The 25,052-nt window shown below is 35.9% G+C and overlaps 1 protein-coding gene across 1 annotated transcript in view; it reads left to right on the top strand.

The window, feature by feature from the left end:
• The window catches only part of DHX15 (DEAH-box helicase 15), a 57,715-nt gene that overhangs the window by 17,218 nt on the left and 15,445 nt on the right, over nucleotides 1–25,052 (top strand). Inside the window, exons 4-6 of the mRNA XM_047719021.1 lie at nucleotides 10,549–10,708; nucleotides 12,979–13,197; nucleotides 18,495–18,662. Of these exons, the coding sequence (XP_047574977.1) occupies nucleotides 10,549–10,708; nucleotides 12,979–13,197; nucleotides 18,495–18,662 (547 nt within the window). The remainder of the gene's footprint in view (nucleotides 1–10,548; nucleotides 10,709–12,978; nucleotides 13,198–18,494; nucleotides 18,663–25,052) is intronic.

Here is a 25,052-nt window from a genome sequence, read left to right as displayed (position 1 = left end):
CCCGACATTGTAGTAGCAGCTACTCATAGTAGATTCTTTGGGGCTTGAGTTAGAAACACCAACTGAAATAAGGACTATTTAGAGATTCCACAGTGGGTTTCCAGTAAGGCAGCCTTATTAAAAAGTAGATGAGTTGAGAAGAGAATCAAAGGGAAATATATCCTAAGCCACAGACAAAGATTACGGGGCTGGAGTTGTGTCCTAGCTTTGCTACTTACTAGCTGCGATCTTGGCAATGTTAATTAGCCTCCCTGTGCTTATTGCTTTTTCAGAAGATAGAGCTGATAATAACTACCTCATATGGTGGTTCTGAGATAAAATATGTTAATTTGTGTACAGCTTCTAGAATAATTCCTGTCACCCAGCAAGTGCTAAGTCAACATTTCTACTTTGCTGCTGCTATTAGGGGTGGTAGATTTCCAGTTTGAGAAATTATTGGATCTTATTAAGCAGTTAACCTAGTTAATTAAAAAGAGACATAAAAACAGCTTAATAACGTTCTTTTTAATGCAGCACTTGAATTACAGTTTGGGGGTTTTAACTTGAATTAAAACTTGGGTATTACTTGTCACTATGAAATGAATGAATGAATCCAAATACTCTTTTAGGGCTGGCGGTAAGCCATGGAAATAGGCCTGGTACTTTAAAGACCATTATTTACATAAACATTAATTATAAACTAATTTATTGAACATATGTTGTAGAGTAGGCTTTGTTCTAAATCAGGTATAGCACTGGGGTTAGATAAGGTAGTTTTACTAAATCTTTAGAAAGGGGTAGTGATAAAGAACAAATATGGTTATTTACCACTTAAGCATTTTCTGTCAGGCTGAAAACTCATCGTTGTCACCTTAGAGTTAGAATTCTTTGATTTTTTTTTTTCATTCATAAAAAGCTAACTTGATTTCCTAAAGGTATGCATATATCACATTTGGTCTTTGTGTTTATACTTAAGTACTTGCAAAGGTTTAGTTCTAGAAGACTCTATGTTTATAGTGTTTAACATCTTACAAAATGTTAAATAAAACCTATGCATTTATACTAGCTTTCTGTGAATTTTGTTGAGGAATGGGCAGTCTATTTTGAAAAGGTAATTTGCCTGTTTTTAATTTCTTAGGTATTTCTTTTGCTTGATTACATAGCTAACTGAACCATACCAATATATTTTAGCTGTTTGCCCAGATAAAGCTGTATGCTTTGAATGCTGATCTCAGAACTATGAGGCTGTCTGTACAGGTTATATATAAGTGGGGTTTGCGGTTTTCTGTTTGCTTTCTTTTTGTCCATTTTTTGGTATTAGAAATGCATTGGAACACTGTAGATTCCAAATTGTTCAAAATACTGTGTCGTACCTTTCCATGTGACTGTTCACATCTTGTAGTTTGTTCTTTGTAACCAATACTGTGTATAGGTTGTTGTGATTCTAGTAAGATTAGTGTTGTTTAAATATATCAAGTTGAACTTGACCCTATATAAATGTTTGCTTATCCCTTTACAAATGAAAGGAATATTAAGTACACAAAAGAACTGTGTTAGTGTCACTAGTTCTTCTCTGACTTGGTTGGGGACTTAAGCTGTGAGGCAATTAAGAATGTAGTTTGATTTAGTCACATGAATTATATAGATGATTTCACAAAGGAGAAGGTATTTCATCTGAGCTGAGAAGGGTGGATGGACTTAGGAGATTAACTCAGCTAGGTTTTAAGTAGGAACTTGTAAGTTCCTAAGCTACCTTAAGTTCACATGCTTAATGTCTCAGTGATTTTTCAAGGTACCCTACGCCTGAAGAAATGACTCAGAATTCCATTTATTTATTGGTTTGGTCCTAAAAACTTAGTTCTGAGTATTTATGTCCTAACAACTTAGTAGCCTTTAAACAAATACCACACATACATTGGAATCAAAATTTTTTTTTAAGATTTTTATTTATTTATTTGACAGAGAGATCACAAGTAGGCAGAGAGGCAGGCAGAGAGAGAGAGGAGGAAGCAGGCTCCCTGCCGAGCAGAGAGCCTGATGCGGGACTCGATCCCAGGACCCTGAGATCATGACCTGAGCCGAAGGCAGAGGCTTAACCCACTGAGCACCCAGGCGCCCGGAATCAAAATATTTTTATTTCATTCTTAAAGCACCATTATCTACTAGTATGATGTCAGTTTCTTAAACTATGGAGTTGAGTTGGATACTGCCACCTTTATTTACTGTTCTACACTGATATTTGCCTTATATTTGCTTTTTGTTAGAGCGACTATCAAAAATTAAGCCTTGCAAAGATAGTATCTTTGAAAGGAATACACATAATGAAATACCTCTGCTAGTGGTTCTGTGGCATCACATATCAGTTACGGAAAACAATAATATAAATTGTTTTGAATCTTAGGCAAGAGCATAGTTATTCTCTGGAAATAGGGTATCATTTAACAAATTGAATCAATTTACTGTAGCAAGTTAAATGACCTGTTTATACCCAAAGAAGGAAGTAGTTTACTCTTCTCTTTTTTTATTTTTTATTTTTTATTTATTTATTTTTATTTATTTTTTTTTAGATTTTATTTATTTGTCAGAGAGGGAGAGAGAGCGAGCAAGCACAGGCAGACAGAATGGCAGGCAGAGGCAGAGGGAGAAGCAGGCTCCCCGTTGAGCAAGGAGCCCGATGTGGGACTCGATCCCAGGACGCTAGGATCATGACCTGAGCCGAAGGCAGCTGCTTAACCAACTGAGCCACCCAGGCGTCCCAGTTTACTCTTCTCTTGACTGGACATATAAATAGATGTTAAAGTTCTACATAATCTAAACTTGGACTGTGCTAGGGGATTATACATAAACTGTCCTTTAGGTGATCTTATTGAACAACCAAATACCTTATTTTTTTAAACTGCTGTGTTCACATGATCAGGTTTCTAAAGGTTTTTTTTGTTTTGTTTTTGATGTAACTTCGTAGAACTATATAAATTGAGAAATACAATGCTAGCATTATAGATACTGAAGACATTAAGTTAGTGATGAATCCAGAAATAGCCAGATCACCTAAAAGAGGTAAATGACTTCATTTTTAACTGACTTATGTGTTCTTTTTTTTTTTTCTTCTTTGAGGATAGTTCTTTATTTTTATGCTTATGGCATAGAAATAACTGATACTGGAAGAAATTGTTGGAGGAAGGTAATTTGATGACTATCGGTACCTACTGAATAACTATAATAGCATTCCCTGTGAGCATGTTTAAAAGTTGGTAATTGACCATTTCATAATGTTGGCATTGTAAAGGATGGGTAGGGTGTGGGTGTTGAGGCTTCACTATTTATAGTAGTGAAAAGAGCTGTATTTTATAAAGTCAGTATACTATATATAGTTTTTTTCTAATGAAGTTCTTGGTAAGTGCAAGCTGTTTTAGCTTTGTCATTTCTGTTTCTTTTACTGTTGTCATTCAAAAAGTATCCTACTGATAGGGCTGCTTTTAAAGTAATTTCTACACCCATCGTGGGAATCAAACTCACAACCCTGAGATCAAGAGTTGCATGCTCAAATACCTACTGAGCTAGCCAGGTATCCCATCTACTGATAGGTGCTGATTTCACTTATATTGTTCTAGAACAGTAAATATAAAGTTGCCTTACTCTTTTTAATGACTGTATAGTTTGTTTTATTCTATTGATGGGCACTCAGATTTGCAGTTTTTGCTATTAAAAACACTTGGCTGGGTCCCTGGGTGGCACAGTCAGTTGAGTGTCTGCCTTCTGCTCTGGCTGTCATGTCCAGGTCCTGGGATTTGAGCACTGCTCAGTGGGGAGTCTGCTTCTTGTTTTCTCTTTCCTTCTCCCCCTCCCCCTGCTTGTGCTTTCTCTCTCTCTCTAATAAATAAGTAAAATATTAAAAAGAAAAACATGTGCTGTCCATAGTACCCTCCTAACAAAACCTGGTACACACATTTTTTCACACATTCACACATATATGCCTGAAATGAATTCCCTACAAATGAAATTGGTGGGGTTACAGGATTATGTTTGAATTTTATTAGATTGCCAGATTGCCTTTCATAGAGATTTATCTACTCTGACCAGTAAGGAATGAGCAAATGAATGTTTGTTTCTGTATCCTTGCCAGCATTGTATTTTGGAACTTTTTTTTTCTTTGTCATTATTTTAAGTGAAAAATGGAATATTATGGTTTTAATTTGCATTTCTTTTGTATGAAATTGAGCTTTTTACACGTTATTTATGAGCCATTTGTGTTTCTTTTTGGGCTTAGAGTAGTGCTTTTCTCATTTTTCCTGAAGTATTGCTACCTGCTTGACAGTTATTTATAAGGTGCTATTTTAAAATGCATCCCAATCCCAGAGAAGGTAAATTTGAAAAAAATGTACAATATTACAGGATTAATGAAACTTGGTGTTTGTCCATCTTTCTGTGGTTAGTTGGCTTTTCTTATATTGATTGTAGGAGCTCTTAACAGAATTAGCATTCTGGATATCAACTGCAATTTTCTTAACAAAATTGGCCTTCAGGATTTAAGTTCCAATTTTTATTCACTTTGCCATGTTCCTTTGCTTTGTTTGTCACACTTTATGCCATGTAGAAACTTGAATTTTATATAGGTGTTTTGAATTAATTGAAGAAGATGTATTCAGTTATTGAACAATTATTTGAATCCATGTGTTGTAGTATTTTTGTTTACACATCTTTGATCTGTTTGAATTTTTTTTAAGGAGATAAAAGGTTTGAGGTAGGGATTTAGGTAGGTTCACACTCTGTGTCTCTCTTAACACATTCCTACACCAGAGAATGTAACACTAAGTGATTGGGGATTGTTTCCCCATGTAGGCACAGTTGTACATTAGTTTTTGACATCCACTAAAGTTATGAATAATCTTATACATAGTTTGTTAAAAATTTCTGGTGTATATTTTGGGAAACTTTCACCTATGTATCTATTTTCTTTATGAGTTTTTTTCTTTGAACCAGACAAATTGAGAAATTTTTCAGAAAATTATAAATCTATGTAAACAGAAAACTAAGTAATACCTTTGTAGTCTGTAATGTTTTATAATACTTTTTTCATGTTGGAATTGGTGATATTGGTCAGGATCAGGGTTGGCATTTGGCTTAGAGTTGTGTTATGCCATTTGCATGTGCCCATTGCAAAAAAGAAATTCTCAAGATAAGTTCATACTAAGCACACTGAATTTTTTGTTGTTGTTTATTTTATTTTATTAATTAAGCAGTCATAGTTGAAAATATAAACTGTTTCTGACTTAATCTTCAGGGATCTTTTGCTTCTTTAGGCATCTATTTAATCTGCCTCTTTATAACTTGATTTAGACTAGTGCATCTCAGACTTTAGCAAGCATCAGACTCATGAAAGCTTGTTCGAACAGATTGCTATGCCTCCTCTTCAAAATTTCTCATTAAGTGGGTCAGGGGTTAGACTCAAGTTTTATATTTTTCACTGGTTCACAGGTGGTAGTACAGATGACTACTTAAGCAAGTTTTTGTTTCAGAACTGAAGAACACTGAATACTAGGGTATCCAGTCAAAGGTAGAGTTTGACTCTCCTATTCAGTTTTCAATTATTAGTCTATTGTTGAAACTTCAAAATTAGGTGATCAAAGTTTTATTATTGTGACACCCTACTTTTTTGTGACTGATGCCTTACTGTGGTTAAATATTCATTAGTACTGTAGAAGGTAGTTAAACTTGAAAATGGCTATGGCTTTTATAGGATCAACAGTACCAGGTTCTGCCTTTTTCTGTGTTTTGTGTTTGGTTGCATTTTTTTTTAAAGCAGAGGGCTTCATTTATCCAGTAGTATAGCAAGTCATTGGGTGGTTTTTCTTTTTTCTCAGGGTTAATAAGGACCTTAATTTCACATACACATAAAATTCATGCATAATTTAAAAAGGAAACAAAAACAAGGAAAAACCGTAAAGGATACAGGGGAACAGTTCTGTTAATATACAGATAAAGTGCTGTTCCATACAAAACAACAGAAAGGATCAGAATCAAGTCACTCTAAATATAAAGAAAGAAAATCACCTCAAATACTATGCCAAAGTTGCCGGTAAATCTGATAGTGGCTTAATTAGGAGAAGTGTAGGACCCTTCCGTTTTCCTCTCGATAGCGTAAGTAAACAACAGTGACAAGAGGTCAGAGGAGTCTCGATGGAAGGACAAACCCAGAGTGGGAAGGAAACCTGGGGGAAGGATAGGTGTGTGGTCTTGCTCCCAGCTTCCCCTCTGTTCTTGAAATAGGCCAGGTCAGTTGATTGGTCTTCATTATTTTGACATTTGACCTATTGAACTTGGGTTTTAATCCACAGCCTCATCCTTCTTGTTTTTTTGCCTGTGAACATGTCTGTACTTTGGAGCCTCTTAATGTACTTTAAGAAAAGTCCAGTGTTTCTAAAATCAACTGTGTATGTTCATACTGGCACACTTGTAATTTTATCAAAACTTAACAGCACCCATAGAAAGAAAAATTTACTATGTAGTAATATAACAACAGAAAACAGTGCCTGAAGTCTAGTAAATGAAAGCATGCCATAAAGGAATCAATGATTGTGGTGACACACAGCAAAGAATTGTCCCAGAACTCTCAAGACCTAACAAACTAGTTAAAAAAAAAAAAAGTATGTTTTTCAGATGTTAAATAAGATATACTAATAGAGACAAGATTAGAATTTTGAGGTGACTGCTGAGAAAGATGTTAGATGGCAGAAATCTGTTCAGTTTTGGTACACACTTAAAAGAGAGCATTACTCAGTGTTAAAGTAAGATAGGAGGAAAAGGATGTACCTGCACACTTGTTTTGGGGGGACACTTTTATGTGACTTCCATCTGGTACTGGGTTGAGGTTTTTGTTTGTTTGTTTGGTTGTTTTTTTTTTTGATAGAGATCACAAGTAGGCAGAGAGGAAGGGAAGCAGGCTCTCTGCTTGGCAGAGAGCCTGATGCAGAGAGCCCGATGCGGGGCTCGATTCCAGGACCCTGGGATCATGACCTGAGCTGAAGGCAGAGGCTTTAACCCACTGAGCCACCCAGGGACCCCTGGGTTATTGTTGTTGTTGTTGTTGTTGTTGTTTTTTAAAGATCTTTCTTTATATAGAAGATCCAGATGTACTTGGGAGGTCTGGCTCTGTTTTCCTGATTTAAAAGGTGATGGGCACCTGGGTGGCGCAGTTGGTTAAGCCTCCAGCTCTTGGTTTCTGCTCAGGTTATGATCTCAGGGTTGTGAGAACAAGCCCAGCTCCGGCTCCGGGTTCACTCAGTGTGGAGTCTGCTTGAGATTCTCTTGCCTCTGCCTGTCTGGCTCTTGTATGTGCCTGTGCACATGCGTGCTCTCTCTCAGATAAATCTTTTTTTAAAAGGCCATCTGAGGGTTGGGGGTCAATTAAATCAGGTTAGAAAAAGTTTGGCTGACTAAGAGCATCCGCTGCAATCATTTCAGAGGACAAAGAAAGTAGTATAGTACTTATGTTTTAATATTCTACTAAATATTAATATTTAATATTTACTCAGTAGTACTTTTGTTTTAATATGACAGCTTATCTGTAGATCACAGGTGAGCTTACAAACTACTTTTTTTCTGTATGTTTCCAACCCCCACCCCCACACCAGGTAACTTTTTGCTATTATATTTATATGTACATTTTTCTTGGACTTTGAGGAGAATATGTTAGTATAGGAGGGGCTCAGGGATCAGTACAGTGATACTTAGTCTTAAGGTATTTAACTGGTTTTGAGACTCTGGGAAAGTTAACTACTAATAGTGAATTTTCTGCACTGGAGAAGCAGCAATATTGATTATATTTCTAAGAGACCTTTCAAATTTAATTTCTTTTAGAGAGTGCATGCACCCAAGTGGGTGAGAGGGCAGAGGAAGAGAATCTCACACAGGCTCCCCGCTAAGCGCAGAGCCCAACTCAACTTGGGGCTCCATCTCATAACCCTGAGATCATGACCTGAGCTGAAACCAAAAGTTGGTACGCTTAACTGACAGAGCCACCCAGGTGCCCCTACAAATGTAATTTTTTCCGAAACTCTCTATTACACAAACAGCAGACTTACTACATTCCTGTCTTGCAGGAGAGGTAACAGTAACATCTCAAAATTAGATCACTGAGTGATGATCAAATGCTGAGACACCTGTTAGGAGTCTGTCTCTGGAGTCTGGAAGTCAGAGGGTTTAGTTGACCATTTAACTTAGTACATATATTATACATACTTTTTTTTTTAATTTATTTTTTTTTAAATTATTTATTTATTCGACAGACATAGATCACAAGTAGGCAGAGAGGCAGGCAGAGTGGGGGGGAAGCAGGCTCCCTGCCGAGCAGAGAGCCCAATGTGGGGCTCGATCCCAGACCCTGAGATCATGACCCAAGGTGAAGGCAGAGGCTTAACCCACTGAGCCACCCAGGTGCCCCTATACGTACTTTCTAATAAAACCAGACAAATAGTAGTTCCATTAACATACAGTGTCTGTATTCTGCCATTTGCAACATTTCCCCTCAGAAAAATCTAAGAGAATTAGTATTGGGGTTAGCTGTGCTTTTAAATGCCTCTACACTGTTGTGGTTGTGTGAAGCTTGAATGTAAGGAGGGAAAAGATCAAAATAAAGAGGGTGACTTTTTTTTTTTAACAAGTTTCAAGGAATTTTCAAGTTAAAGCCTGGTACTTTTATCAGTTCTGTGACTTTTTCACATTTTTAGTATTTGAGATTGAGGTACATTTTTACAATCTGAGAGTCTCATAAACTGGTAGCGATTTGGTGTTGGTTATTGCCTGTGAGTGCTTGAACTTGATCTAGCTGTACATATTTCACTTCAGATAAGTAATTCACTATTGTTGGAACTACGTGTACTGGGTTTATTTGCTAATTAAAATGCCATCAAAAAGATTATCCTGGGATTCCATGTTGGAATGAGTAAGCTTGGATACTGAGCATGGTGTACATTTGATAGTATTTAAGCAAATATTTATTATTCAAAGAGTGACCAGTTCATTTTTTTTTCCCCCTAATGAAAGAACAGACAAGAGCTTTGTGGAATCTGAGGAAGTTACTCACAAGCAGATGAAACTGTATTATGTTTTGCTACTGAGATAATGTGCAAAAGGATTGCCTATTTCATGTCAGTAATTAACAGCTGAAGTCAGGAGAAATTACTAAATGTCCTCAAATAGATCAGAGATATTTCAAAGCAGCTGGAGGCTATAGTGTAGCTGATTCATGCACTATGCTGCACTGTCGTTAAGCCATTGAGTCATATTTTAATTGGCACTGTTTTTTTCTTTCATGGTCTTAATATAAAATAATCTTCAGGTAATTCTGTGTTAATTGCAGAAATGTAGTTTAGTTTAAAAAAATATGGTCAAATAAGAAGCCTAAAATATATAGAGTAAGGATGGATTTGTTTGCCCAGTCTTACTAAATTTAGAATTAAGTTCAAGTGAAATAAGGAGAACAGTTCACTTCTGCTGTACATTGTCAATTTAGTGAATTTAACTGCTCCAGCAAATCACATTAGCTAAAAATACCAAGTTAGTCCATGAAAGATTAGGTTAGACTACTTTGTGAAAAATAAAAACCCCATGATGGTTAGAAATGAAGTTAGAAATGATGACTTCTTATTTTTATACTGCTTTTAAATTTGTAAATCATGAATGAACTGTGACTTTAGTCTATACAGGCAGACTTTGTTTTGTCCGAGTGCCAAACTCTAGGGATAGTTGTTTTCTCTTAGTGACAGTAGCAGCCAGAGTAGAATGAATGGATGGGAGATGGCTGGTCCATAACACCACTTGCAAACCAAACCACCCTGCATCTGGGTGCTGTAGTAGCTGTTTTATCTTGAGCCATCTCTAAACCTCCTTTCCCTCTCTGCATTGATTTAGTGGATGTCTTTTTCCTTTTGTATCTCACATATTTATCAACATTTTTGTAGTGCTAATGCTGCCCTTTATTCCATGAATGTATTCCTTTTTGTGCTTGCCATTATGTAGTTGAATTGGACGGGATGGGGCAAACAGATGGTAGACTTTTGTGCTGTCTCAGCCCTTTTGAACCAAGAAAGCCTGTTGTTGGCTTAAGTGGGGAATTACTAATATGGCTTTAAAGAAATGTTCATTTGCATTGTGGTAACATTTTAGTGATATGGTATTATAAAACAACTTAAAGTGACTTCTTAGTTTTGTTTTGCAAGTTGAACATTTTTGTTTTAAATTGTTTTTGAGAAACTCACTTAAGTGATGTGTTTTGGCTTTGGCATTTGTATGAAACCATGTGCTCATTATATTCCATAAGCAGATTTAATCTTGTTTTCTTATTGCATTTCAGTATTACAGTCTCACCTGACAAAATTTGGTAGTGTATAGCTTGTTTGATACTCTTAGAAATTTTTCTTCATGTTTAATTTTGCAATTGATTATAAAACAATAGCCCATTTGTTTTGGGAAAAATTTAATTTTGATTTTCCTGATGTCTTTGCATGTCATGAAGTTGAGTTTTAAAATACTCTAAATGAACCTTGGCCAACTTGTTTTTTGTGAATGTAGGTATATGACTGATGGGATGCTACTTCGTGAAGCTATGAATGATCCCCTCCTGGAGCGTTATGGTGTAATAATTCTTGATGAGGCTCATGAAAGGACTTTGGCTACAGATATCCTCATGGGTGTTCTGAAGGAAGTTGTAAGACAGAGATCAGACTTAAAGGTGAAATAATTTTTTTACTCATTTATTTCATTAAAAAAAGGTATATTTAAAAAAACAGGATATATGCCAATCACTCTAATCACCTATAAAATATCACTTGTAAAACAAGGAACCAGTAAGTACCTACATTCTTATTTTTGTTTCTAAGGTATGTACCTGTGTCTTCATGTGTGTTCTTGGTATGATTTCACTTTTTAGTAATCTATTTTTAAGCCAAATCTTTTCCACTTCTAACCTACCTGTTTTCTAGTGATCTAATAACCCTGCTTACCCTACCTTTCATTAAATATAGAAACCTCAAATCTTTGTCCTGCCCCAACATAAACACACCCATTATAACTCGTCATGTTGGGTAATAGGAACAGCTATACCCAGAACAGGCAAGCCTTTCCTCAGAAATGTGTTCACTTAACCTAGTTTGCTTGGGTTTTTTTTTTCTGTCTGTTATATTGCCACTACCCTGGCCAGTGTTAAACCGTTTATAAGGGCCTAAAACGGACTGAATTTTCTGATCTTTTTGCCTCACAGAGTTTAGGAAGTGCCTCTCTCTCTCTCTCTTTTTTTTTTTTTTTTTTTAAATATTTTACTTATTTATTTGACAGAGACAGCCAGCCAGAGAGGGAACACAAGCAAGGGAAGTGGGAGAGGGAGAAGCAGGCTTCCCGGTGAGCGGGGAGCCCGATCAGGGGCTCAATCCCAGGACCCTGGGATCATGAACTGAGCCACCCAGGCATTCCATGAAGTGCCTTTTTTTTGCTGTGCGTGTGTGTACCATTTATTGGAGCTTGGGCTCCTCATTCAGTTGTTAGTATATGTGTTATTGGCTTGTTCACTGTGCAGAAAGATTCTGGGTGTTAAAACAATTGTTATCTTAGTATGTTTTTGCCTATAAATTAAAATTACGCTTTTAAAGAATGTATTTGAAAAATTAATGCTGTCATTATTGATTAAACTTTATGAACTGTTGAAGTTTTTGTTTTGTTTTAATTGAAGTATAGTTGACATACAGCGTTATCTTAGTTTCTGATGTACAGCATAGTGATTGGTAATGACAACTCTGCATACATTATGCTGTGCTCACCTTGAATATAGCTACCGTCTGTGACTATACAACACTGTTAAAATACCATTGCCTGTATTTCCTATGCTGTACCTTTCATTCACATGGCTTATGCATTCCATAGGTGGAAGTTCGACACTTCTACTCTACTTCACTTACATTGCCCATCCCTCCACCCGCTTCTGGCAGCCACCAGTTCTTTGTATTTGTAGGCCTGTTTCTGCTTTTTGTTCTTTAGAAGTCACATATAAGTGAAATCAGGTGTGGGTTATTAAAGCTTTTAGGAAAGAAAGTCAAAGTAGAAATTACTATGTAGTAGAATGTTTTATGGGGTGCCTTCTTTTTAAGTAAACTTTTTAATGGGTCCTGTAATGTGTGATTTACATTGTGGGGGGTGGGGGTGACTGCCCTGTCTTGTAGCCCTACCCCTGAATGGCCTTTTGTGGCTGTGGCTTTTTACAACAGTGTAGAAAATCCCCGTGTAGGAATTTTTCTGAAGAAGTCATGCTTATTCAAAGTGGTTTGGAAGAAGGAGAAAATTTATATCTGTGCCACTGATTTTTTTTGTCTTTTTTGCATTTCCTGTTTATTCTTGTGTGCAAGGTTATCATTTTCTGTCTTAATACAGTAGTAATTATACTGTGCATTAATGTTTTTATCAATCCCTTTTACATATTATGTAAACTAAACATGTTAGGAACATTTTATGAACTTTGGGTTTTAAGGTATTGTTTCATGAAGATGTAGTGTAGTTTATTGGATATTGAGTTTCTTTCTAATTTTTTAAAATGTTAGTAACTTTTACTATGGCTCAGCATTTCTGTGTGTTTGTTTTTTTTTTTAAAGATTTATTTATTTTAGAGAAAGGGAGCATGAGCCGGGGGGAAGGGGCAGTAAGGGAGAGAACAGAACTTTAAACAGACTCCTTCCTGAGCTCGGGGCGGGGAATAATCTCAGAATTCTGAGATCATGACCTGAGCTGAAATCAAGTGTCAGATGCTTAATGTCCTGAGCCACCCAGGTGCCCCAACATTTGATTTTTTTATAATTAATTTGTATGAGGATTTTTATAGGTTTTTAAATAACATATATAGAATATATATATTATATATAGAACAGTAACCATTACTTGTCTTTTTTCCTTAAAAGCATGTAAGAATCTTTGAAGACAACCTCAAATAATTCACTGTTGTTTTTTTTTTTTTTCCAGGTTATAGTTATGAGCGCTACTCTAGATGCAGGGAAATTCCAGATTTACTTTGATAACTGTCCTCTCTTAACTATTCCTGGACGTACACATCCTGTTGAGATCTTTTATACTCCTGAACCAGAGAGAGATTATCTTGAAGCTGCCATTCGAACAGTGATCCAAATTCATATGTGTGAAGAGGAGGAGGGAGATCTTCTACTTTTCTTAACTGGTCAAGAGGTATAGTCATTATTTGCTTCACTCTTTAGCCTTTAGCATATTAAATTATACAACAGCTATGAACTTGGCATATATTAACCATGTATTTCTTACCCTAAGTTTTAAGGTTTTTCTTCAAGTTGATTGTATTTATGTATGACCTATATAACCCCTTTGTCTCTCTACTCTATGAATACCCTTTTATACGGTTGGTGTTTGTTAATTATCCTAAGAATGTTAAATGCTTTTAGAATTTCAAGGGTTAGTGATTGCAGTCTCAGTTTTGGAGAGACCCGAGTGGTAAGTAGTGGTGTGGTAATTTAGAGTTTTGCTAAAGCAAGAACCTGAATCACACAGTTGCTGTGAAAATCAGATTGTCCTAGTCAGTTATCCTTTGAGTGACTTGGGTGCCCATTCAACATTAAAACAAATGTTTGTGTTTTGGTTTTGTTTTCCATGCGTTCACTAAGGATTAGAAGCATCACTGAAATTTCTAAGTTAGAATTTACCTCATTTTAAGATACACATTTTATTCTCAGGTGCTGCATTTTTAAAATTTATTTCCCATAGGTTTAAAGGTGTGCTGTGACACCCTCAAGGTAAAGTTCAGGAAAGAGCTGTCTGGATAAGAAAGTTTCAGAGAGCCTTTTATTGGAGGTTTTCTTAAGAGCTTGTCCTTTGTTTCAGTAGGTTTTATGAATTTTCTGGAATGTGCTTCTCAAACTAACACACATGCAGATCACTAAGAAAATTTGCAGATTCTGATTCAATAGATCTGGTGGAGCCTGAGATTCTATATTGCTAACAAGCTTCCAAGTAATGCTGAAGCTCTCCAGGGTTGAGTGGTGAGGTTCTAGAGAAGCGCTGTCCCCTCAGACCTTTCTTCAGTGCTGGACATGTTCTGTGTCTGTGCTGTTGAATATGGTAGTCACCAGGAATCTTACGGCTTTTGAGTATTTGAAATGTGGCTGTGAGAGGAGGGATTAAATTTTAATATTGCAGCATTTTTATAATTTAAATTTAAATAGCTACAGGTGCCAACCCTTCTGCTTCAGTCTTTGTATGACCCACGAATTAGGAATTGTTTTTACATTTTTCAACAGTTTTAAGTAAGAACAAAAATGTGCAACAGAGATGATACATGGATGCAAAGCCTAAATTGTTCTGGCCCTTTACAATAAAAGGTCTGGCCCCTGCCCCAGAACATTTTTTCTGAAGTTTGGCCAGTGAACTGCCTGCTGAAGGGAGGCAAGCAGGTTCTTGGCCCTCTTCCAGACTTGCTGAAATAGGTGAAATCTTTGGTGAAATATAGGAATCTGCAACTTATATATATGAAATATATATATATATATATATGTGGGCCCTTTTTATATTTCCCTAGGTTTAAAGGTCACTGTCCTAGAGGAATGTTTAAACCCACATAATTCCTGTAGTACATTAGTGACACAATTATAAACACTGTTGTGGGGAGTTGCCCTAGTTCTCCCAGATGGCAAATCAGAGGTCTCCTGTGTGACTGCCTGCCTCCATTGGAATGTGAATTATTTTATTTGTATTCAGTTTCTACAGGAATGTTTGATAACACATAATATACCAGCAGATGCTATTGTTTTAAGAGCTATAAGTGTTGAGTAATTTTTTTTCCTTGCATTTCTTCAGTATTTATGTGAGCTATGATTTGTACCCCCATTGGCCATAGTTCTTTACTGTACAACAGGATTTTTCAACTTCAGCGCTATTTACGTGATAGGTTCTGATCAGTTTTTTTTTTTTTTTTTAAAGATTTTATTATTTATTTTGACAGAGAGAGATCACAAGTAGACAGGCAGGCAGGCGGAGATAGAGAGAGAGGGAAGCAGGCTCCCTGTCGAGCAGAGAGCCCGATGCGGGACTCGATCCCAGGACCCTGAGATCATGACGATCATGACCTGAGCCGAAGGCAGCGGCTTACCCCACTGAGCCACCCAGGCGCCCCTTCTGATCAGTTTTTTTGTTGTAGGGTAACCCGTGCATCGTGACATCTTTGGTCTTTACTCATTAGATGCATAACATTGTCTCCCCCGGTTGTAACAACCAAAAATGTCAGCAGACATTGCCACATGTCCCCTGGGTGGAAAATCATTCCCAGTTAAGAATCACACTTGTTCTTCTGGGAAATAAAATGTGTTGCAAATTCAGTTTTACAGATAGATCTATGTTGGTACTAGTCTTTTTTATGCATTTTGAATGGAAGAATTTTTATATATTTTGTAAGCAAGAGTACCAAATGCTTTTTTGATGGCATATAAATGGTATTTATGCAGTAATGCAGTCTTAGGCAGTTGTATTCATTTTGTCCTTTTGTGCCTGGGCTCTAGTTCCCTGCTTCATCTAGAGGACTGCATAGTGTATTTTCTTAAACGACTTTTAAAAATAGCCATTATGTTCAGATAACTAAGCATATTAGAATTTTATCAGAAGTATCAGATGGTCTCATGGTGAGGACCTGAAAGGCTTTTCTACGCTTTAAGTTCTTGTACTTGATGTTTTGGCAGCTATGCTATCGTTGGGGAGAGGAAGGGAGCAAGCCCCATGGTTTTCAGATGTGTGCTGGAGTATGTTTCCAGTAAAGTTATTGACTGTGATTGTGAACTAAGTTGGCGTGTGTTCTGCTACATTTTAAAAATCATCTTTAGGTGACTAGTCTTGAATTTGAAGATCTTTATGGAGAAAGGAGCAGAGTACTTAATGTATTTTGTTTCACTGATTGTGTTTAGTAAAACTCACTTAAAGATATATCATATTACTGTTTTTCTTATCTGTGAACCTGTTTTATTTTCACGTGGTCAATTAAATGGTAATTTCTCAGAATTTGTTATTCTTGTTTTCATAAATTTGAATAGCACCTGTAAAATTCAGTATTCTCATGAAGTTTTAAAATGATTTTTAAGAGCATTTTACCGTTTTTTTTTTTTTTTTAAAGATTTTATTTATTTATTTGAGAGAGAGAGAGACAGTGAGAGAGAGCATGAGCGAGGAGAAGGTCAGAGAGAGAAGCAGACTCCCCGTGGAGCTGGGAGCCCGGTGCGGGACTCGATCCCAGCACTCCGGGATCATGACCTGAGCCAAAGGCAGTTGTCCAACCAACTGAGCCACCCAGGCGTCCCCATTTTACCGTTTTGACTGCTTAAACAATAATGCATCTGTAGTAATCTGAGTTAATTTGGGAGTAGGAGAGCAGTCTTGGTGAAATGTTGAGAAAGATTTGAATTCTAGAATAGTTTTTGGTAATTCTATGTTAATATATAAAATCTGGACTTGTGATTAAAATGAAGTGTGTTGCCTAGTAGAAGTCCTCAGGAGAGCTACACTTCTCAATTAGATAAGAATGATTATAATTGAAATATCAATTGTTTGTCAGGGATTACGTGAAGATGTTAAAACCATTCTTTAAGCAGCACATTATTTTAATTTTGCTGAGTAAAATGCCTTTTCCATATGCACTGCATTCAGCCTCCTCAAATTAGTGGTCCGAATTTATTTACTCACATATATTAATAATTTTGGAGCTGAAAGTCTTAAAAATTCTTGAGCTTCTGTCTCAGTAGTTAATATTGCTCATAACTAAGCAACCCTAAGCAGATGGTTGCTTTATGCTGCTGAATGTCAATGAGCTTTGTTCTCTCCTGAACTTAATGTTGACTATGGAAGTTTGGTAAACTTTAGGGGAAAAGTTGTTGCAGTTTTAAAACTAAGTGTTTAGAACCTTGCTTGTGTGAAAACAAGTGGTGTGGGACTTTTTTTTCCCCTCCCATCACTAGGGATATCTTTATATCCCATGCAGTAGTGATTTTGTTTTAGCTGTGTACATATTTGACAGATTGGAAAGTATAAAGTTAGAATTATCTTGCTAAAATTCTGGAATCTGAAAATGTACACTGGGGCACTTCGTTTTCTAAATGAAATCTGGAGGTTTGGAAACTTTGAAACTTTTGTTTTCTAGTCAAATATCTGGTTAAGTTAGCTAAATTAAAACAGTATTCTGAATATCGGCATCAGTTTTCCTGTGTTTATGTTTTTATTTTAGAAAAATCTAATTTGGAATTAAATTCAAATCTTTTTTATTTGGAAGAGATCTAATTTTGTATTTGCATACCAGCAGGGGGCATTCTAATCTAGACACATCATTTAAATGCTTTTTTTTTCCCTAAAAATACTTGTTTTGTTACATTTTTTTCTGTCAGTAGCATTCTTTCATTTTCTTTTAGAAACTTCAGATTTCAGAGGGAACTATGAACATCAAATCCTTAATAATAATTTTCTACATAATTTTCAACCCCCTTACTGTTTTTTTAAGAGAACTGCTATGTTTGAAACAGAGGGTGAAAAAATTATTTGGTCTTAAGTATCCAAAGACTTTGTATTTTTTAACATGGAAACAGTTACACTTTGATAAAATCATTTCACGGAAGATAATTTTAGTTTAATATAATAAAAATACAGACTACATTTACCTGATAAGTTTTTCCCCCTTTTTTTCTTTAATCATTCTGATTTTTGAGTGAGAGATAATTTGTTGATAGCTTTTAATTGGGTCGTGCCTTGGACAGTCTGCCAGATCATTTAACATACTTCTGAATTTAAATGAATTAATGCTTTAGTAAAAAATTGTTGCTCTCTCCCCATGCCCCCCCTTTTTAAGTCCCTTTGCCACTCCTTTAGAGCCTCCGCCTAACCTTTCTTTCTCTGTCTCCCACACTGAGTATTTATTGAGTCCTCTCTTTAAAACGTAGAGATGAATTCAAATGCATTGGAAATTATTTTCTGTGGTCGGGAAATTTTTGAAGATGCTGTAAGTTATTTGGGTTAGCCTACTTCTTAAATATCTGTGTTGATACTGTAAAGGTGTTTGTTCTCATTAGGCACAATGAAGCAAATCTTCCATATAATCACATTAGTGATACGTGACATTAAAGCCTAATTGGCTTATTTAAAATATCTAGCCCATCAATTTCTTTTAGATTGTAAAAATTTAAAAGGTTATGAGTGCAGTTAAATATTCCTCGGTGAATAATTTTAATTTCAGTACAATTTGTTGAGAATTTAATTAGGACTTTTGACTAGAAGAAAAGAGTGTGGAGTGCGAATAAATAGTTGTCTTTTGAGTACAGAAATCAAAATTTCTTCAATGGTTTTGGAAATCCCAATGAAGTTTACTAACTTAGTTTTGATTTACCAAATTCAAAGTAAACTTCATAGAACTAATAAGATTATGATAAATACTTAAATGTTTCAGTGTGTATTTGTTTTGTTTTTACACTCAGCCTTTTATTTTGTAGGAAATTGATGAAGCCTGTAAGAGAATAAAGCGCGAGGTTGATGATTTGGGCCCTGAAGTTGGTGATATTAAAATCATTCCATTATACTCTACACTTCCTCCTCAGCAGCAACAACGCATTTTTGAGCCTCCGCCTCCAAAAAAGCAGAATGGAGCGATTGGAAGAAAGGTTAGCATTGAAATATTCTCTATAAATGTTTCATTAACACAGAACTGTGAGATATGAAACTGTTGAATTTTTAAGTACTAAGTTACAGGCGGTGGTGATCTGAGTTGCGCACTACAAAATAATCTGTATTTCAAAAGTAAATAGAAAAAAACGTGTATTTTGGTGGAATTTTATCTTTTGACCTTAGAGTAGTAAGAGCATGTACTGTTTTCCATCCCCCACATGAAACCCCTCCTTAGTAAATGGGTGCTTGGTTAAGGTGGGCGAAGAGAAGCAGGAGATGATCAAGTGTTGTCTTTCTCTCCATTAAGTCACTTGGCAAAAGCTAAGCACTTTTTTCTTCAGTGCCTTGGCTTCTGCCTAGAATTTTCTTAAAGACCTAACCAGTTGTCATGTCTGTAGGTATGAAATACTAACTGCACAGATTTCTGATAATAGCATTCATCGTGCTGCATTGCATAAATATGTGGGTTTCTTTAGGGCAGGAATGCAGATTCTCTTAGTATGGATGTCTGCCTGGCATAGGAAGGGGCAAGGGTTTTTCTAAACCTGTTTCTGGGCTCTTTGTTGGGAGGGGAAGGGGTTGAAGTTTGAAACAGCTGTGCTTTTATTTTATTTTGAGAGCTGGCAGTTCTAGTAGGTTCTTCAAAAATAAAATTATATTGTTTGAAAAGATTTGAAAAACATTAGTGGAATTAGTCATTTATTAGGTTAAGTAGCTGCTGAATATGAATTTTTGTAAGATTCTTAAGGTTTTGTGTTTTTTTTTTTAAAGTGGATATTATTTACGGCATCACTTTGGGGGATTATCATCAAGGATTAAGTTTTGTGTATACAGGCTACTAATATATCTAGAATAAACTAGTCCCTCATGGTAACTGCTGTAAATTCCTTGAGTATATTCCTGTAGAAAAAACTTTTGACATATTACTTAGGTATGATTTATTTGTCAGTTAGATTTGGAATTGATTGCTTTCTAATTTCTATATTCAGGACTACCAGATTCCCACAACTTTTTCTGCTGTTTATTTCAGTCTTTTTGCTAATGTTTATCATTATTGGAAAGTTACACATTATAAAGATACTTACATATATCAGGGCTACTTATATCTTTATATGGCTGTGTAAGTTAAATGAACTAAATACATTTTTCAAATTGAAGGAACCTACCAAAAGGATATACAACACCAGCCTAGTGGAATGTAAATTAACAAGCGATTGATAGGAAAAAAAAAAATCAGCTTCTGAGATTTTCATAGATCGGCTGGAGTAGTGAATATGACTTTTAAAGAAACAGTGTGATCATAGCTTCATTATGTCGAACTTTCCAATTATTTTTGTCATAGTGCTGTCTGTAAAACAGTAAAACTTTTTTCCATTTAAAAATGTTAAAAACATTTTACTTTATGTGCATTCTCAGCTTTGGGGAAAACTTGAAGTTTTAAGTGATAGCTTTAGTATGTAATTTTGAAGTTGAAATTTTTGACTGAAAAGTGCTTATTCTCTGGAATTTTTAGCTTAATTCTGTATCAGTGGATGTATGTAAATAAAGTAGCTGTTTTCTTAAACATTTTTATAATAAAGAATAGACTGCAGGCAGATAATTTTTAATTTTTCTTAAAATCATGTACACTCTGTATATCTGCATTTAAGATTAGATTTTTTTTTTTTTAACCACTGAGCAAGATTTGCCGTATTTTTGTGTCTTTTCATATAGCTCTTTTCATTTTTAGGTTACTTTGAGAATTATGGGCCTGAGCTTATTGAAATGTATTTCTCAAATCTGAGTTCTTTACTCTGTTAATTATTAGTTTACTGAAAATTTAGTTTCAGTCTGGTATAAGTCCAGTACGTGATACATTTTGTAGGATCTACAACTTAAGCCCATGAATTAGAATTGAACTGTATTGCCTTTTGTGTTCTTGTAAATCCTGAGGATACTGTGGAGAATTTTGTCTCACTGAAAAGAGTGATTTAGCAGAGTGATTTAGCAGTAGTTGGATATATGTGTGTTGATGGCCACAGATGATGAGGGGACCACTGGTGTCCCCAATGAGTGGGCCCACCTTGGAATCCCCTTGTGGGCTTTCAGTTCAGGGTCAAACCAGGGGTCATAGTGCTGCTTCATCCACTGGTGGTATTTCATTCAGCTAAAACAATAGGATCTCTTGGTGGGGAGTCATGTTCTCTCTTGGCATGAGTCAGCTTCATCTTAGACACTGAGAACACTGTCAAACACACAGATGCGTACAAGCACCCATTCCCCCCCTTGTGCCCCCCCCCCCCCACCGCCCCCAACCATGATCCCAGGAGAGGGAGGGAGGACTTCTTGGCAGTTGGTTTGTCAGTCTCATGTGGGGCATGTTTAAGGGAAAATGAACAGTCACAGAGGAGGATTCACTCATCTAGTCATGTTTTTGGTGCTGGATGGGGAAACCGCCTGGAAGAAGGTAGGAGTGTCAGCTGAGAACCAGAGCGAGCAGAAAATTATTCTGCCCAGGCGCTGACTGGCGCAGGAAGAGCAGGTGACTGGCAGGCCCATGGCTCTGGCTGGGTTAGACAGCCTTCTGAAGGATTGTTGGGACTGTGGGGAAGGAGGATGGGGAGGAATTAAGATGCACACAGGTTATGTGAGGGAAAGTGGCTGCATACTGCAACAGGAAGAACTGGCAGTTGGTTGCTGTTTTCCTATTGTCTTTAAAAAGAAATGTCACAACTTTGATACTATCCTTCATATAAAATGAAGGACTAGAGGCCAAGGCTTGCTTCTTCTGTCATGAATTCATTACTCTGCCAGTTTATAGAACGGCGCTTTTATTCACAAGTGTGAATTCACTGTTAGTGACTGATACTCACAACCGATTTAAAAGTGCGACGGAATATTTAGGGATGTATGGTCTGCTTCCAGTTGTGTAAAGCCAAATACGATTTGATTGATTTGTTCAATTTGTTCTACTATAAGGATAATAGCATGAAGTAGAATGTAAGAAGTTAAAATGTTTGGAACAAAGAGAATATTTAATAGGAGTTTTAAAAATTCTGCCAGAATAAGTATAATTCTGTATATTGGACACCTTTTGTGAGGTAGAACCTTATTTGTTATCTTACTGATTGCATTAATTTATGTAAAATAGAGTTTATAATGTGATTGAGGTAAAATCTACAAAGCAGCCTTTTAGTATTAAAGTTCTGAAATGTAGACTATATTAAAGGTAAAGTTTTATAGGCATTGGGGACTTAACTAGCATTCCTTTTACAAATAGTTACTGAATTCCTTTTATGTGAGCTTCTAACACAGCACTGTTGGTGAACTGTTTAAAAATTTTTAATGATCGAAAAAGGTTGAGAATGCATGTATTTTTGTGAGGTAGATCATTTTACTTGTTTTGATCATGCTTGACATTTACTCAGATATTTGAGGTTAAGTTCAAGCTACAGTTTTGTATAAACATTAAAGTTTACTCATCAATAAATTACTTATGTACATCTTTTAAGTACGTCTTACAATTGCTGTTTAATAGATTTGATGTTATTAAAACCTAGTAACTATTCTTTGATTTTATTTAGTTTTCATTAATTTTATCCATACAGATAGCTGATTTTTCTGTGGCTTATCTTACAGTTTACTAATTAACATGGCTCAAAGCATACACTGCTCAATAAAAAAGAGAAATGGCCCTTGTGGAGGTGGTTCTATAGTTTTAAAGAGAGGCTTAATGATCCACTATCTGAAGATAACTTAGTGTGGTACTGCTGGGAGGTGGACAAATAAAGAAGTTAATGTCCTTACTGAATTGGTGACCCCCCACAGAGTTCCCTGGGGACTAAAAACCAAACTAGTTGAACCTAAATGCATTATTGTGTCCAAATAGAATTCAAGTAGAGCAACTCAAGTACTCTCAGTTCTCCTACTTTGAAGTGGAATTACTGAAATAAACCAAAGTAGATTTCATTGCAAGGCATGTTATTGAGGGGGAAGGGGATAAATCTAGATAAAGTTTAATCTTAACACACTTAACATAAACACATAAAATGTGTCAAACTTTTTTCCACAGGGTTTATCCTATATTTAGGGGTTATTTGGGTTATTTACCTGAAATAATTGCTTGGTCAATGAGGTTTGAACACTTTTTAAGGCTCTTTGAACACTTATTGCCATGTTACAGTCTAGAAATCTTGTACCATCTATATATATTTCCACTGGTCATATGTCGGTCCCTTGACAAATTCAGGATCACTTTGTGTTCTGACCAGTTCCTAATTAGATCATGTGCCACGTACCATCTAGAACATACCTATGGCTTGCCTTAGTCCATTGGTAAGTTTTCAAAGGAGCTAGAAGACTTTTACATCTCATTTATTTGTTCTTGTGTATTATGTATGTGTGTTTTCTTTAGACCTAGCTAGTATTACTTCTCCAGTTCTAGTAATAGAGTCATTGGCAGAAGCACCATGAAAGTCATACAGTTACATGAGTTTTTCCATTTTTTGGTCCACAAACCTACTTCCCATGGTTTCAGAACCCTGCCCTTTTTCTCAAAGATACTTTAATACCTGCTAAATCAGTATGGTAAATAAGTCCTACTCAGAAAAAATTTTATTATGTTAAAGCTTTTCTAACCAATTTACTTTAAGCCCGGCAAAAAAAGCTTGAAAGTAGTCATACTTCTCTAAGGTCTTTTTTAACACTACTGTTTTAGACTTTGATAATGACATGGGGTTTGCCAAGTTGGCATAATCCTGTTAAACACTTGTGGAATCACAAATCCACACGTCTTTGTAAGTATTCTATAGTTTGTCACACACATACCATACCCAAGGATGCATGACCACTGAGTAAAAGTATTTTGTAAAGAAAAATGATTTTCAAATAACTGTAAAGAACCAGTTGAATCAATAAATTTTTATCACATTAATTGTATTCTGTTCTACAATAAACATGTGAAATGTATTTTTTAAAAAATTTCCTCCCTGGCTTTAAGTATATATCCAGAACTGTAACAGTTTCACCCCAGAATTCCAGAAAACCATAAGACCTCTTATATAATCAGAAGCATGTAGCTGGTTCTGTAATAGGTTTATAAGGACTTTCTACATTTATTACCTAATTTTATTTGTTAATAGCTTTGTCTTAGCTAGATTAATACGCAGAAGTTATAAAAGGAAATTGAGGTTTGGGAGTCTTAAAACCTTTCTGCTATAACTTAGCTACCTAGGTTTGCTTCCCCGCTCTGCCACCTACTCCTAAATTCATTGCTCCTTCCAGCACAACACACTTGACTTTGTAGAAGAATATTAAACTCAGGATATTTATTCAAATTTACCTGTCAACCTTATATGCCTTGCTTATGTTTGCTTTGGTTTTAATTATTAAACTGTGTGCGTGTTGTCTAAGTGTACTGAAAAATATATTTCAGTAACATCAAACGACCCGTATTTCTTACCCATTTGCTAGTCTGCAGTCTTTGCAACTGCCCAATACAAAAAGGAAGGATTCTGGTTTTATATGTGAATGATTCTAAAATATTACCCCATCAGTGGCTCTCTAGTAAGTTTTGGCAGTATAAGTCCTTTTCGTTTCTTCGATGTGCCTATGGGCATTTTTGCTTACATGCCCTAGTTTAAGCACAACCTACTATTGCTAGTGTTCTACCCTTCTTTCTCGTGGGAGATCCCACCTTACCGTTGCCAACTCACTGAAGTGCCGTTTTCTCGGTAAGTTTCCTTGGTCTTTGCTGTGGAAGTAAACCCTTCTTAAGTCTCAGAGTGAGTCTTTGGTGTCATTTACACTGTCCATGTCTAAGCTTCCTTTACAAGCTGTGTGAGTAGGCCGCGTATCTGACTCATCTCTATGTTATTTGCTTGCATATACAGGCATTTTCAATTAATGGCAGTTTTCTGTTCCTTAAAATCAGATGTTTGGAGGAAAAAATACTAATGAGTATCCCATTTTCTTATTGTTTAAAAAGAAAAATTATGTGACATGTTATTCTGAAACCCCAACCAGTTTCCTAAAATAGATCTAAAGTACATCGTACATTTAACATACACACAACGATCATATTAGTATGTAAATGCTATAAACATTTTCCCCTGGCAGTAAAAGGTTCAAGTGATTAACACGTGGTTTGTATGCCGTGACATCTTTGAGACCGTACACTTGCTAAAACAACTGCATTTGATTCTGATGATCTGCCAGTTTTTGGATTATAACTTGAGATTTTCTCCCCCCATTACGTCCTGTGCCATTTTTGTTTAAAATGTTGAGTTTTGGTGATGCAAAGTTCCTTTGTAAATATTTCCAGAAAATATTGGAAGAAACACATGTTGTGTGGACTTTGGGTAATAACCAAAATAGTGTTCTGTCAGAGAGACATTATAAGTTAAGCT

Source organism: Lutra lutra, chromosome 2 (genome assembly GCF_902655055.1).
Source record: "Lutra lutra chromosome 2, mLutLut1.2, whole genome shotgun sequence".
NCBI lineage: Eukaryota > Metazoa > Chordata > Mammalia > Carnivora > Mustelidae > Lutra > Lutra lutra.
Note: the sequence above shows the minus strand (reverse complement) of the source record. Positions and strands in the feature narration are given on the sequence as shown.